Source organism: Cladophialophora carrionii (assembly GCF_000365165.1).
Source record: "Cladophialophora carrionii CBS 160.54 unplaced genomic scaffold supercont1.7, whole genome shotgun sequence".
Lineage (NCBI taxonomy): Eukaryota > Fungi > Ascomycota > Eurotiomycetes > Chaetothyriales > Herpotrichiellaceae > Cladophialophora > Cladophialophora carrionii.
Genome location: NW_008481832.1, coordinates 767,119 through 782,401, shown reverse-complemented (window position 1 = coordinate 782,401; position 15,283 = coordinate 767,119). Strand labels below are relative to the sequence as shown.

Here is a 15,283-nt window from a genome sequence, read left to right as displayed (position 1 = left end):
CCTACCGCCTGAAGCAGCTAGAAGACTGCGCCTGCGCTCAACCTTGGCTGCAAAGCGGCCTGCAAGGAACCCCCCAAAGCCCCGTCGTCAAGCGATCGCATTGCGACACGCTGATTTGTGATCATCTCCAAACAGTCGCATGTGCCTCACCTCAAACCAAGCCACCACCACGTCTCTACAATCATAGTTTCAGCACTTATATCTCTGTCAATCTGACAGTTCTCGCGCCGACTGTCGGGAAATTGGCTCTTGCATCTACCGGCACATGATGGCGCCCATCGTCAACGTCCTGCTGGGGTCCTTCCCAGGCTTGTCGCTCCCTTCTACGCTTTGCCTGCCCTTGCCTGCTTCTTCAACCACTGAGGAACTGTTGGCCAGTGTCGCAGAGCTGCTGCCATCTAGGTTACGGGAATCTACCCGTCTGATCCTTACCTCGACCTCGAATCGACCCATATGCTCCTCATCCACTATCACTCTCAAGGATCTGAGTGCTTCTTCCTCCTGTCAACAGGATGGAAGCAGCTGGCTCCTCCCCGTCCGCCTGTCCGCAGCACTGGTGGGAGGGAAAGGTGGGTTCGGGTCTCAATTGCGGGCGGCTGGAGGTCGTATGTCGTCACGGAAGAAGCGCCAGAATGCCGAACTTGCCACAGGTAGTGCTCGCAACTTGGATGGCCGACGGCTCAGGACCATAACCGAAGCAAAGAATCTGGCCACATATCTGGCGACCAAGCCGGAGATGGAGAGGAAAGAGAAGGAAGAAAGACGCAAAAGATGGGAACAAGTCATCGAACTCGCAGAGCAGAGGGAAGCTGATATGCGCGCGGGCAAGGGCCAAGACGGTCGCCGTAAGGGACTTAGCGACGAATGGGTCGAGACAAAGGAGGAAGTTGGAGAAAATGTGCGCAACGCCGTGAAAATGGCTATGATGGCTGAAGAAGAGAAGGGCAAAGCTAAGCCGTCTTCAGAGCAAGAAGGTGAGAGCAGTGGCAGCGGAGGGTCTGCTGCTGCCAGCGAAGACGACGACAGTGGGGATGAGCCCCTGATGGAGCTAGAGAAGGATGCGATGTCCCTGCTCAAAGCCGAAGCCGAAGCTGGCGATGCCGATGCGATCTGGGTCCTGGAGAATCGGCTAAAGATCCCGGCTCATTTACTTCCTCAGCCCAGACCACCTGTTCGACGCTTTGTTGGCTTTGATGACGAAGAGGACTTCTCGAGTAGCGGCGACGAGGAGCCGGCGTCGGGTGTGGGAAACGGCAAACAAAAAGATACCGCGACGTGATAGGCAACGCACACTGCTGCAAAGTCAGTAGACGGCTGCCTTAGCCACCTTTGCTCAAGTGGAGTTCAGCCTTCTGTCTACTGTTCACATGCTACCTCAATACCTCTATCTCAACCTCTGTCTTGACCCTTTATCCTTCTCTTACGAGCACCACGATGTATATGCAACTACCAGACCAACCAATCGTCTGCCAAGGTCGAATGTGTCCTGCATACGGACATGTGCGACAGCCGACGGCAATGTGTGGGAAATGTCCCTAATGGAAGGCCGATGCTATCTTGTTCGTCTACTCTTGACATTAGGGGTATGGACTGGTCTATTTATGACTGATGCCGCTCACATCTCCGTGAGACAAAAGTATCGAAGGAGATATAGCTATCTCGACAGTCGGATCTCAGGTCTTCAGCCTACAACCGACGTACCGGGAGATTATTGTTACCTTTCATCCGTCCATCGAGTTGGAGGACGTGACCCCAGCGACAGAAGGTATTGCATGAGAGGTCGTCAGATAGAAGTGGAAGACGGGTTTCACTGTTGGCAGCCAGCGACAATGGCGCTCCCATCATTTCCATTACTCGCATTCAGCTCACTCGCTGTATTGTGCTTGTACAGATTCATCATCCACCCTTTGCTGTTTCATCCGCTGAAACATATCCCCTCTGCTCACTGGTCGATTCCAATCTTTGGCGACCTATGGATCACCTATCAGCGATACATGGAAAGGAACAACGCTGTCACATACGCGGCACACTTGAAGCACGGCACCGTTGTGCGGATGGGGGCGAACGAGTTGAGCGTCAATTGTGTCGAGAATGGCATCAAGACCATCTACGCTGGTGGATGGGAGAAGCATGCATGGTACCCTCAGCGGTTTGGCTCCTATGGGTGAGTCGCCCCGAACACCTTCGCGTCGGGCATCCATTAATGAATGCAACAGCGTCATGAACATGTTCTCAACAATCCACCACGGACCTCATTCCCAGAAGAAGCGTACTATGGCCAACGTCTACTCAAAAACCTACATTGCCTCGTCCCCCCAGGTCGCCGCCAATTCTCATGCTCTATTCTCGACTCGGATCCTCCCCCTGCTTCAGGATCTGTCGCAATCGGGCGAACCGACAGATGTCCACGACCTGCATAACGCGATCGCGATGGATTTTATGTCTGCTTACCAATTTGGCCTGTCTGCTGGAACGAACTTCACGCAGGATTTGGCCCAAAGACGACACATCCTCCACCAGTACCATTGTAGGAGGGACTATGAGTTCTTTTCTGCTGAAGCGCCGTGGCTGAAGAAGCTGACTCGGAGGCTCGGGTTGCAGGTCGTGCCATATTTTGTCGATCAGGCGAATGTTCTGCTGGAAGATTGGAATGCCGGCATGTGTCGCGCGGCCGACAAATATCTGGCCGGTAGTGACAACAACACCTTGGCAAACCCCGGTGACGAGCCGGTCGTCTACAAGCAATTCAAGACGGGCATCACAAAACTGCGTGAAAAGGACCCCAATGCCGGCAAAGCAGTCGGCGAAGTCACCCTCCCTACCACTCGCCACGAAAATCTCCACACCAATGGCAGTGACACCACCACGGCCGAAATCTACAGCGAGATGCTCGACCAAATCGGCGCCGGCCACGAAACCTCCGCCATCGCTCTAACCTACCTGTCCTGGGAAATGAGCAAAAATCCTACTCTCCAAGACCAACTCCGACAGGAAGTGCTCAGCCTGACTCCACCCATCAAGTGGCCACTACCCACGGGCAGCGATCCAGCCAAGGACTTTAAGCTCCCCGATCCCAAACAGATCGATGCCCTTCCGCTCCTGCACGCCATTGTGATGGAAACGCTCCGTCTCCACGCTCCCATCCCAGGTATCGAACCACGTATCTCCCCGCACGTCCCTGGCGGAAACACACTGGGTCCATACAGCAACATCCCGGGCGGGGTCCGTGTCTCCGCCATGCCATACACTTTGCACCGCAATCCGGTCGTCTTCCCAAATCCAGAGACCTTCCTCCCCACACGCTGGCTTCCGAGTCACACCTCCGAAGAGCAACTCAAGGAGATGCATCGCTGGTTCTGGGCCTTCGGGAGCGGTGGACGCATGTGCATCGGGAGTCACCTGGCCACGCAGGAGATCAAACTGTTGGTGGCGAGCATCTACTCGAATTGGAGGACGGAGATCGTGGATGATGACGGCATCGAGGAGGTGGACGCTTATACGACGAAACCGAGGCGGAATCGGCTGGATTTGAGGTTCCGGCATGTTTGATGCGTCCTCCTCGCGAGATAGGGTTCAATGGGTTGGACACGAGACGTTGAGGCTCCCGTCAAATATGGCAAGTGGGCAGGCGCACCGCTTCGAGACCAAGATATGCGCGTTACTGCCTACCGGGCAAGAGTGAGGGCGACTCCACGAGCAGTAGAGATATGATATCCCGTCAGTTTGATGCCGTGGGAAAATGCTTCGTGGACAAGTAAGAAAGCACCTTGGCGTAGGCAGGGCATTTTGTGGCTCAACTGCTACTTTTGTTTCATAGACCCGGACCTCAAGAAGTACCACAGTACCGTGTAGAAAACAAGGTTGCCACGCGCGAACTCTTCGTGCCCCTGCGCTTCGCAGAGTGTGGGCTGAATGCCCTTGCACCCTTGGATCTAATCTAATCTAATCTTATCGTATAGTCATATCGGACCCCTGCACAAAAAAGTTTCCCCTCCGCACAACAACGATGCGGTCGCAGTAAAACGGACTTGTCGAATCAAGCATGGCCGAACAAGCATCAGAAGAGGATATCCTCCTCGCAAAACGCATCATCTCCGCCGCAGAGCGACACGACGTGCCCGCCCTTCAAATCCTCCTGAAGGACGGTTCTGCCAACGTGCAAGATCCTACTGCCCAAGTTGCGTCCTCGCCATTGCACGCCGCAGTCGCGTCATGCGGAAAAGCCGAGGATGGAAAAGAGGCAGATGACGATGCGATCAAGACGATCGAATTACTCCTCGAGAACGGTGCGATATGGAACGATCTGAATAAAGAGGACGAAACGCCCGGCTGCGTGGCGCTCCGACTGGGACAAAGCAAGATCTACGAGATGATGGTTGAGGCTGGCGTGCGGGCGGAACTCCTCTTCGCGAAGATGGAGGCGCTTGGCTTGGACGATGAGGACGAGGAGGAAGACGACGAAGACGATGCGACGAATGGCGAGCAGCCGGCTGTCAAGAAACAGAAACTCTCGTCGGATGACGCCAAAGCTGTCGAACAGGTCATAGAGGCAAAGGTTCTGGATGATGTCTCATTGGACAACCACGCGTACCTGAAGAGCCAGCTGCGGTACGGACCTGGAATTCTCATGGATGAGACCAAGAATATGGTCATGATGAGCTGGGAAACCGACATAATGCAACGACACGCGGAGACGTTGATACCGAAGAAGGGACTCAGAGTGATGAACGTTGGCCACGGGATGGGCATCGTCGACACGGCGATCCAGACACACGCCCCTGCTGAGCATCATATCGTTGAGGCGCATCCGCAGGTCCTTGCCCGATTGCGAGAGCAGGGCTGGTATAACAGGTCTGGTGTTGTCATCCATGAAGGCCGGTGGCAGGATGTGCTGCCCAAGTTGGTGGACGAGGGCGTGCAACTGGACGCCATCTACTATGATACATTTGCGGAAAACTATTCGGCGCTGAAGGAGTTCTTTTCCGAGTATGTCGTTCAGTTACTTACACCGGAAGGGAGGTTCGGCTGGTACAACGGGCTTGGTGCGGATAGGCAAATCTGTTACGATGTGTACACCAAGGTCGCTGAGATCGATCTTCGTGAAGCTGGGTTTGAGACCACGTGGGAGGATATCGACGTTCCTGCAGGGTTGCATGGCAGCAAGATGTGGGAGGGGACGAGGCGGCCGTACTGGACGATTGACGTGTATCGGTTGCCTGTAAATACGTTCATCAAGTGAGCCGCGTGTATGCTGGTCTATCTCAAAATATTGGCACGGCTGCGAGTGAGCACATGCTCATCCTCGGGTACTCTGAAGTTCTGGTGTATTTAGTACTGGGTGCCTGAGATAGATCGAGATTACATGGCTGCGTGGATTGCTGCTCAGCCGCATATGCGTCTAATGACTTGTGGGGTGCAAGGCGGATTCGTGGTGTTCAGCTCTAGACAGAGCTGCTCTCCTCCACACCGCGGGGGCTTTGACAAAAGGTGGCGCTGCGCCGATTAAAAACATTCCATCTAGTTGACATTCCGTATGTGTGAGAGCGTCCTGTACGATATTTATTGTTCGCGTGGCTGGCTGCTCAGGCTCAGATATCAAGTCAATATTCACTGATTCGGTATGCAAGTAATTAATACGAGGGAATCGGTTGAGAATGCACTTTCTGTTTCATAATATTTGTGGAGAGGGAAATCGGAGCGGCAGCGAATCATAGGTCAGGAAAACAATAGACTCCGCGACTTGAACGAATCGGCGTGGACCAGATCTATCGCTAAAGCCGGAGGAAACCTACGGAATCTGATCGAAGCGCCTGGCAGAAGCCTGTGATGCACTTTTTCACAGGGATTGTCGTTGCCTCACGACAGACTGCAGAGGGCCGCTGACTGATAAACAATGCGCATTGCCAGCGTTTGCCAGAACCGAGCCTCATAAATCAAGATCCAGAGCCTGCACTTGCACCAGCACCAGCACCAGTCTTCGGCCTCAACATCCATCCAGCGCTTGTCGACTTCATTCACAGTTCACCTTCACTTCCGTTCTCCACCGCGATCGGCACAGCTCGCCTCTTAACTTTCTCTCTCCGCTGACACACAAATCTTTTACGCTCCGCACCTTGCCTTGTTCTGCTATCCCAAAAAGTCGGTTCAGCGTATCGACCCTCGTAATCGACAAAGGACTCCAGCAAGATGGTCAAAGAGACAAAATACTATGACATCCTCGGGGTAAGTTTGGGGTATCCCATCGCGAGGCTGGGAAAATGCCAACTGAGTTGTCATAGGTTGAAGTCACGGCCACAGAGGCTCAACTGAAGACAGCCTACAAGAAGGGCGCTCTGAAGCATCATCCTGGTAAGGACCCCTTTGATCGGCCATCCTTGTGTTGCAAGATTCTGACAAGACACAGACAAGAATGCACACAACCCTGATGCGGCCGAAAAGTTCAAAGACCTCTCCAAAGCATATGAAGTCCTTTCCGACCCTCAAAAACGATCCCTCTATGATCAATATGGTGAGGAAGGCCTAGAACAAGGAGGCATGGGCGGGGGCGGCATGGCTGCAGAGGACCTCTTCGCACAATTCTTCGGTGGCGGCTCATCCTTCGGAGGCATGTTTGGGGGCGGCATGCGTGAGACTGGCCCAAAGAAAGCAAGAACTATCCATCACGTCCATAAAGTTTCGTTGGAGGATATTTACAAAGGGAAAGTCTCAAAACTGGCTCTTCAGAAGTCTGTCATCTGCCCACAGTGCGACGGTCGCGGAGGCAAGGAGGGTGCAGTTAAAACCTGCGCCGGCTGCAACGGTGCGGGTATGAAGACCATGATGAGACAGATGGGCCCCATGATCCAGCGGTTCCAGACAATCTGCCCCGATTGTCAGGGAGAGGGAGAGACCATCCGTGAGCGTGACAGATGCAAGCGCTGCATGGGCAAGAAGACTGTCGTGGAGCGCAAGGTACTGCACGTCCACGTCGACCGTGGTGTCAAGAGCGGCCACAAGATCGAATTCCGCGGCGAAGGTGACCAGATGCCCGGCGTCCTCGCGGGAGATGTCGTGTTCGAAATCGAACAGAAACCTCATCCACGATTTCAACGGAAGGACGACGATCTTTTCTACCATGCCGAGATCGATCTATTGACCGCGCTGGCTGGTGGTCAGATCTACATTGAGCATCTCGACGACCGATGGTTGACTGTCAACATCTACCCCGGCGAGCCAATCACTCCCGGTAAGTTTCTTCGATTTCCGGTATCCAGAGACGTTGCCCGGCTAACCCGTTCCAGGATCTATCAAGGTGATCAAAGGTCAGGGAATGCCATCGTTAAGACACCATGACTTCGGCAACCTGTACATCCAATTCGACGTCAAATTCCCCGACAAGTCTACAATCAACAGTGAAAATCTCCCACTCCTCGAACAAGTGCTACCGCCTCGCATGCAACAGAAGTTGCCACCTGCTGATGGCATGGTTGAAGACTTCGACCTGGAAGAAGTCGACCCTCGACAGCAGGCACGTGCTCATGGCGCCACTGACGAAGATGACGAAGACGGCATTCCCGCTGGTGCCGAGAGAGTGCAATGCGCATCTCAGTAAGAGACAATTCAAGACGACGTGGCAACGAGACACGCAGAGACGAACAGAGGAACGGCTGTCGAAGATGTGGCGTGTTGACCGATGCCACAAGTGGATGATTCCAAAGCATTAGCGACCGTAGGGTATTCCTGCATTTGATACTGGGTCACCGGAGTTTTCAACGGGCATGGTATGGCGCATGGAGTGGGACAGGACGATCGATTAACGCAGGCGTTTCGGTGGGGAAGGCTTCCACGTCTGGAGTTCCACCAGGGTGAAGTAGTCATGCTTCGACTGAGGCCGCGGCCAGACTTGACGTGTCCGCCTTGGATCTCAGCAGGTACACCACGGATTAGATGGACTTGCAGCTGCATGATAGAATCGGGGACATGAAACAGGTGGTGAGCAGGGAAAGAGTAATACCTGCCGACGCCTGGGAAGGTCGCATACTGTATAGACCTAGGAGCGCAGTGGCACTCGCTGCTGTTGCGCCAAGTTTCTACCACAGGAATAAGCACATGTGAATTGCGCCGTCCACCCAGGTGCCATCTCCTATTGATAAAGGCACCTCACGTCTCAACCCATGACAGAGAACACTGTGGCGGGTTGCACATGACTGAAATTCGCCTTTGTTGGGGTAGCTATTTTTATAGCTTCGAGCCTTCGAGGCTCGTGCACCTGAGTGCGTGAACCATGCTAAATCAAGAGATCGGCAGTAGGTCCTGCGACGGACACGCGTCTCGCCAGTGCGTGTATTGTATACAGTTCGACAGCGGAGTACGCAGTGTTAGAACGGAACTTGCGACGTGCCTACCCTGCTCGCGGAGTAAGCCCGGAGATACGGAGTATCGGCTATGGCCTCCAGGCGTGCCTCCTGGCGGTCCTGGTGCTCGTAAACAAGGTGCCCTAGGTTCACAGCCATATGGGCATGTGAAAGCTGCTCGAAGCGGAAAATCAGGAGCCAGCGTGCCAGAGCACGCCGGAGCAGAATCTAACGGCAGCCAACACGAGCATGGCGCCCGGCGCGCCTGGTGGCTGAAGCCCGGAAATGCATATTCGGGGGGTGCACCTTCAACCATGCTTTCTTGGCACATGTGGCCAAAAAGCGGTCAACCGAAATGGCAATCTTTTGGGCTTCCTCATCTTGTTCACGTTTCATTCACTTCCGGCTCACGGAGATTTCACTTCGCCTCCCCTCTTCTTTCTGTTTGATATTTGTCCCGAGGCATGGTAATAAAATTCTCTCAAGATAATGTGGCGCTCGTTCTCTGCGTGAGAAAAGAGGTCATTGAGGCGAGCGAGGGGTGAGAGCGCGCCCTGATATGCTCGCACAGCCAGGAGGTGAGGATGGGCTCATTATGGCGCAGATTGCATCAGCATTTAGCGGACACCCACCGGCTGAGAGGCCGGGATGATTGGACGAGATATTGGGTCGCTTTTGGATTGCATGTCTATCCCACAAGTGGACAAGCCAGGAACCTGGCATCCCGCACGTTGAGCGCTTCTGATTCGACCGCACAGACGTCAAGCCTCGCATTTGCAACTGAGCACCGAGCACGCCATTTCGCTCGAGTAAGAGATCTTGTGCACACTGTTGTCCGCAGTAACACTGCTAACCACGTTAGATCGCAATGCATGCGAGAAGGCACAGCACGGTGACTCAGGACCCCACTACGGACCCGGACTCGAGAAGATGCACAGACAAACTCGTGGTTCAGTTGCGAAACTGCAAAGTCAACCCGCCGATGGAGCCTCTAACCATGACGATCATGATCAACGGATGACAAAGTTGGCCGTTGCTGCTCTCATCAGCACGTCCTCAACACCAACGACATGGTAAGACCATCGAATGCAGACTTAGACGAGACGCCCAGCATGGGTTGCGTCGGGGTCTCGCCACGACCTCTTGCTGCCGCGTACAGCCCAGCCACAGCAGGCGACAGGGAGCCTTGGTTCTTGGTTGTATCACGGTCTCGGCTATCGTGTGACCCATGACCAGCAGCTCCAAGAATGCTTCTGGTGCTTGGGCAGCAAAGCGTTCTTGGGAGAACAGCCATCGTGCTTGACACTGCTAAGCCTGGGTGCTTGTTTCTTCTTCCTGGGACTTTGCCTCCGTGCAAGCGCTTGCAATCCGTGCTCCCAATGCGCCAATTGAGCAAACTGACAGCGACCCGGCGATGAGCATGAGCTCACCGTTCAAGAATCGATGAGCCTGGCGGCAGCACGCCTTCGATGGCACCATCGCGCCGGCGGCTGACTCCATATGTGCCATCCACAGCTCCAACTAAAACTTTCACTGGGTCCGCAACAACGGCCCCGTCGAGGATCTTGAAGATCCCCCCTGATGCCTCTTGAACGATGTCATGCTGGCCGAGATCTCGCTTATTTAGCCGTTCATTGACGCCCGCATTGCCGTCGCTTGTTACTGCCGCGGGAGGTTGCGTAGGACGGAAACTGTGTTCGATGCTTGGGCGCCTCATCCAATCCTTGTTGTTTATATTATTCAATATCACCTCATATATAACACCTCTGGCAAACTCCCCACGGCCTTTACCGATTGAAGCGACAGCCTCGCACCACCGATGAGCTTCTAACCTTGAGGCGCTTGACTAGTCTTGTCGAGGGTGTATACGCAGAGAACAACGGCTTCCTCCCTTTTTCATCAGAGCAAGAACGCAGACCATCCCTCACTAGAACCCCTGGCACCGTTGTCGTATTCTCGTTCGGCCTCGACATCGAGCGGTTGAGCGATCTTTCGAGGTTGCCTCTAGGGGCGCGCCAGCCAACAAGCCGCTACGCATCACCCCAGTCCCCGTCGCGATCCTCAGTCTCCGCCTACGGCCACGCACCCACACTACCGGGCTTGGCATACCTAACCACTCGAAAAGTGAGCGTGGGCCCGCAATCAAGGCCTGCAGGGCCGAATCAGATCCGTATCTCCCCAAGAATAGGGCGTTCCCAAGCCAATCTGCACCGAACCCAGGGCTCAAACTCTGACCAAAGTCCACTCTGACGCCACTCAGTGCCATATATACGCACGAGCACCTCTCCCACTTCCCTCCCTTTATAGAGGTTTGCCTTCCCTCCATACTTCGAGCCTCCATTAGGTTCATCCGCTGGAAACACGCTCTACGGGCTTCTGAACAGACCTGCTAGACGTGACCATGGCGTCCACTCGATCGAAAGTTGGTCACGGTTTGGCCAAGGTACTCGGCATCAAGCTCGACTATCGCACTGATACCGTTACTCGCGGCGAGTCAACGTATTCAGTCAACACCGCCGATTCCTACGTCGAGGAGGAGCCTAGGAGTATCGACTGGGTCAAAGATCTCATCCCTACCCGACAACAATGGTTTACATACGTGCGCAGTCTCTTCCCGTTTACCCATTGGATTATGCGATACAACACTCAGTGGTTGATCGGAGATCTGGTCGCCGGTATTACTGTCGGTGCCGTGGTGGTTCCTCAGAGCATGGCCTACGCCAAACTGGCTGAGCTCCCTCCCGAGTATGGACTCTACTCCTCCTTCATGGGAGTACTCATCTACTGGTTCTTCGCTACCTCGAAAGATATCACGATCGGTCCCGTCGCCGTCATGTCCACCATCGTCGGCAATGTCGTCAATAAGGTCCAGGAAGAGCATCCAGAGGTGCCCGGCCACGTCATTGCGTCGGCTTTGGCTGTCATTGCCGGAGCCATCATCTGTTTCATCGGACTCATCAGGTGCGGCTGGATCGTCAACTTCATCCCTCTGACCGCCATCTCTGCCTTCATTACGGGCTCCGCCATCAACATCGCGGTCGGTCAGGTACCTACTTTGATGGGCATCAAGGTCAAAGGTTTCAACACTCGCGATTCAACCTATCTAGTGGTCATCAACACCTTGAGATATCTTGGCCACACCAAACTTGACGCCGCGATCGGTCTGACCGCGCTGTTCATGCTGTATTTGATTCGATTCACACTGAACCAGTGTGCAAAGAAGATGCCTCATCGCGCCAAGTTGTTCTTCTTCCTCAGCACTCTCCGGACGGCGTTCGTGCTTTGCCTGTACATTCTGATCGCCTGGCTGGTCAACCGACATCACCGCGACAAGCCCAAGTTCCAACTTTTATTACACGTCCCTCGTGGCTTCAAACACGCCGCCGTGCCGACCATCAACACCGACATCATCAGCTACTTTGCCAGCGAACTGCCTGCATCTGTCATTGTCCTGCTTATCGAGCATATTGCGATTTCTAAGTCCTTTGGCCGGATCAACAACTATACCATCAATCCTTCACAGGAACTTGTCGCCATCGGAGTCACGAATTTGCTTGGACCCTTCCTGGGAGCTTATCCTGCAACTGGTTCTTTCTCGAGGACGGCGATCAAGTCCAAGGCTGGTGTCCGAACGCCCTTTGCCGGTGTCATCACCGCGATCGTGGTGCTGCTCGCTCTCTACGCCCTCCCTGCCATGTTCTTCTATATCCCGAACGCCGCACTGGCCGCTGTCATCATCCATGCAGTCCTCGATTTGCCCACGCCTCCCAATGTCCTCTACCAGTTCTGGCGTGTGTCCCCGCTAGAAGTCATCATCTTCTTGCTCGGCGTGTTCATCACCATTTTCTCCTCTATCGAAAACGGCATCTACACTACGATCAGCGTCAGCGCCGCTGTTCTCCTCTACCGCGTGGTGAAGGCACATGGTCATTTTGTTGGAAAGGTCAAGATCCACTCCGTCATTGGCGACCACCTGATCGAGGACAAGTTCCACGACCAGCCGAAACACAGTGACGCGGCCGAGCGAAACATCTTCCTTCCCTTGGACCACAACGATGGCTCCAATCCATCTATTCACGTGGAATCTCCTTATCCAGGCATCTTCATCTACCGATTCAGTGAGGGCTTCAACTATCCCAACGCAAGCCATTACACGGACTATCTTGTCGAATATATTTTCGAGCATACAAGACGGACCAACCCTGACTCGTGGCCACGGCCCGGTGACCGCCCCTGGAACAACCCGGGCCCCCGACGAGGCAAGACCGAAGCAGATCGTTCGCACTTGCCGACTCTCAAAGCCGTGATATTGGACTTCCAGGCGGTCAACAACGTCGACGTGACCAGCGTGCAGGACCTGATTGACATCCGCAACCAATTGGATCGCTACGCAAGCCCCGAACCCGTCCAGTGGCACCTCGCCAACATCAACAACCGATGGACCAAGCGCGCCCTTGCCTCCGCTGGATTTGGCTTCCCCACGGTACCGCAAGAAGAAATCCACCGGTGGAAGCCCATCTTCAGCGTCGCCGAAATCGGCGGCTCCGAATCCGCCGCTGAAGCGGCCGAGGCCGAACAGAACCGCCGTCTCTCCCGCCATGGCCGTGACGAAGAACACGGCCGCTCACGAAGCAGATCCAAGGCTGAAGACATCACCCAGGACTCGCACTCGTCGACTTCCAGCCACGACAATGACCTGGCCAAAGAGATCACACATAGTAAAGCTTACGCTAGGGCGTCGGTGAAGAAGGTCGCCGTCGTGCACGGCTTGAACAGGCCATTCTTCCACCTCGACTTGACCAGCGCGCTGCAAAGCGCCATTGCGAACGTGGAGCACCAGGAGAAGCTGCGGCGCGTCGAGGCCGGCCAGACAGAGGAGATTAACGACAAACTATGACGAGATACAGAGCGGTGGGCCAGGCTATGCATGGAGGAAGTCGAGACTACTACTCCCGTTGCTTCCGCCCAGCGTGGTCTGCACTGTAAGAAGGAATGGAACACAATTGTTTATATGACGGACGATCTACAGATTGACAGTGGCCCGAGGTTGGGTGCACGGCCCTTGCAACGAACGGTATATAAGAGAGGGGTTCCCTCGCAAGTAATGGCGCGACCGGCCACAATATGATTTGTTAATAGAGTTACACCGAGCATTTGATGTCGTATTCTCTGCCTGCCCGTTGATCAAGGTTCGAAAGAACGAGAGAGAGATCACTGAAGTCTACGCCTTGTGGTGACGGGAGTCAAGTGCGTGAAAGTACAGACTACAGTACTAGGTTGTCCCCGTTGAGATGAACTAAGTACACCATCGCCCAGTATGTGTGGTGACTCGTGTAGTGTAGTGTAGTGTAGTAGAGTACCTCCTCCACGATCCTCTCACTCTCTCTCTCTCTCCCTGGCGCATTCTCCAACTACGTCGACATCTCCCCCCAGACACACACCGCCGGTGCTGTTCAGCTACGACAACGTCACAACCACCCCTCCAAGGCCAACAACACACACATATCCACCTCCGTCCACATGACCATCCAAGCCGGCCGGCCGCCCAGTTTCTCCATGACCCGCCGACTTGCGGCGTTGTGCTGGCTAACATCGGCGTGTCCCCACCACGATGTTGACGTCGACGTCGACGTTGTCATTGCTTCTCGAGCATTCTCGTCCTCGTCCCGTCGCTCTTCCTGGCTCCCGTTGTCTCCTCGTCCGCATTGTGAATGAACGACCACAGGCGGCGGCGGCGGCGGCGGCTGCTGCTGCTGCTGCTGCTGCTGCTCCTGCCGTTGATGGCGTCTCAACAACTCCGCCCCCAACGCGACGGCGAGCCCCCTACCGCGATGCTCGACCTCGGTATGCAACGACGACAGACTGGCGTCCTTGCCCAAGAACCCCCACCCCACAGCGCCAGGGGCAGGGACAGGGACAGGGACAGGGATAGGGACAGGGACACGGACGGTGTTTCCCTCGTGAAAAACACCCACGGAAACGAGTTGACGCAACGTGCCCAGCGTGCGCGGGATGGGCGTCCTATCCAGCACGGTTTGGAGGTCGTCGTCCTGCATGCCTCCAAAGCGGTATCCTGGCGGTAGCGGTGGTGCCTCTGAAGTGAAGTCCCTGCAGAACAAATACTTCCAATACCCGGCGTCGGTCCTCGTGCGGGCACTCTCCGGGAAGAGATGCCACAGCTTGTCGCTCACGCTTCCGAACAGGACTTTATCCCGCGAGTACGGCCGGCTGAGGTACTTGCCCGTGCGGGCCAAGCAAAGCCATTCCTCCGGCGGGGTCGTCGGGAGCAACGGGATCAGGTCGCGCGAGATGTACGTGAATAGAGCGCGGAGGAGGAGAAGTTGGTGGCGGAGGAGGCGTCGGTTGTGCATTGGATGTGACTCCGTAGGCGGTCGGGAGAGCTCAGCCTGCTCCTCCCAGCTCCCAAACACCCATACCTGCGTTTGACCGGCGTTGACGAGATCGACGTGTGCGGCGATCCAGGGGGTGTCATCGGACGATTGGGTTTCGAGCAACCAAGCGTCGAGGTCCCATGGACGATCGAGCTCGGGTTCCGGCTCGGACTCGGGTTCGGGGTTGGATCTCGTGATGGTGCTATCATCGCCACGCACAGCAGCGACGAAGATGCGGGCCGTCGTCGACGCACGCTCCTGCTGTAGATGGAACTGTATCCGTCGTAGTAATGGGATTGAGTACGGGAGGTGGAGTTCCAGCTTTCGCCCCAGCAGGGCGATCTGATGTTCGTTCAGGACGCGGCTTTGGATGGAGACGCTGGGTGCGGATGAGGATATCGATCTCGATATGGGTGTCTGTGTCTCTGTCTGCTTCTGTGTCGGTACCTGTTCGCGACCGGTCTCCGCTTCAAGAGCGAGTTGTCCCTCATGGTGTCCTTGGTCTCGGTTGTGTAATTGTCGTTCCGTCATGCTCGTTTGACCTGGAAGAGACGACTC

At 55.1% G+C, this 15,283-nt stretch overlaps 6 protein-coding genes across 6 annotated transcripts; 5 read left to right on the top strand and 1 right to left on the bottom strand.

The window, feature by feature from the left end:
* Positions 1–268: 268 nt before the first annotated feature.
* Positions 269–1,279, top strand: G647_08368 (uncharacterized protein; the record flags this gene model as incomplete). Its single annotated transcript, XM_008732680.1, has 1 exon — positions 269–1,279. One exon carries the CDS (start codon positions 269–271, stop codon positions 1,277–1,279), a length of 1,011 nt encoding a protein of 336 aa, XP_008730902.1.
* A 550-nt stretch (positions 1,280–1,829) lies between these two features.
* Positions 1,830–3,549, top strand: G647_08367 (uncharacterized protein; the record flags this gene model as incomplete). The annotated part of the gene is made up of 2 exons (XM_008732679.1): positions 1,830–2,164; positions 2,217–3,549. 2 exons carry the CDS (start codon positions 1,830–1,832, stop codon positions 3,547–3,549), a joined length of 1,668 nt encoding a protein of 555 aa, XP_008730901.1.
* Positions 3,550–4,042: 493 nt separating this feature from the next.
* G647_08366 (uncharacterized protein) lies at positions 4,043–5,239 on the top strand (the record flags this gene model as incomplete). The annotated part of the gene is made up of 1 exon (XM_008732678.1): positions 4,043–5,239. The coding sequence occupies one exon, from the start codon at positions 4,043–4,045 to the stop codon at positions 5,237–5,239; it is 1,197 nt and encodes a 398-aa protein (XP_008730900.1).
* Positions 5,240–6,186: 947 nt separating this feature from the next.
* On the top strand, positions 6,187–7,591 carry G647_08365 (chaperone DnaJ; the record flags this gene model as incomplete). The annotated part of the gene is made up of 4 exons (XM_008732677.1): positions 6,187–6,222; positions 6,279–6,348; positions 6,398–7,225; positions 7,281–7,591. The coding sequence occupies 4 exons, from the start codon at positions 6,187–6,189 to the stop codon at positions 7,589–7,591; spliced, it is 1,245 nt and encodes a 414-aa protein (XP_008730899.1).
* A 3,143-nt stretch (positions 7,592–10,734) lies between these two features.
* G647_08364 (uncharacterized protein) lies at positions 10,735–13,230 on the top strand (the record flags this gene model as incomplete). Its single annotated transcript, XM_008732676.1, has 1 exon — positions 10,735–13,230. One exon carries the CDS (start codon positions 10,735–10,737, stop codon positions 13,228–13,230), a length of 2,496 nt encoding a protein of 831 aa, XP_008730898.1.
* A 571-nt stretch (positions 13,231–13,801) lies between these two features.
* Positions 13,802–15,256, bottom strand: G647_08363 (uncharacterized protein; the record flags this gene model as incomplete). The annotated part of the gene is made up of 1 exon (XM_008732675.1): positions 13,802–15,256. The coding sequence occupies one exon, from the start codon at positions 15,254–15,256 to the stop codon at positions 13,802–13,804; it is 1,455 nt and encodes a 484-aa protein (XP_008730897.1).
* Between the last annotated feature and the right edge of the window lie 27 nt (positions 15,257–15,283).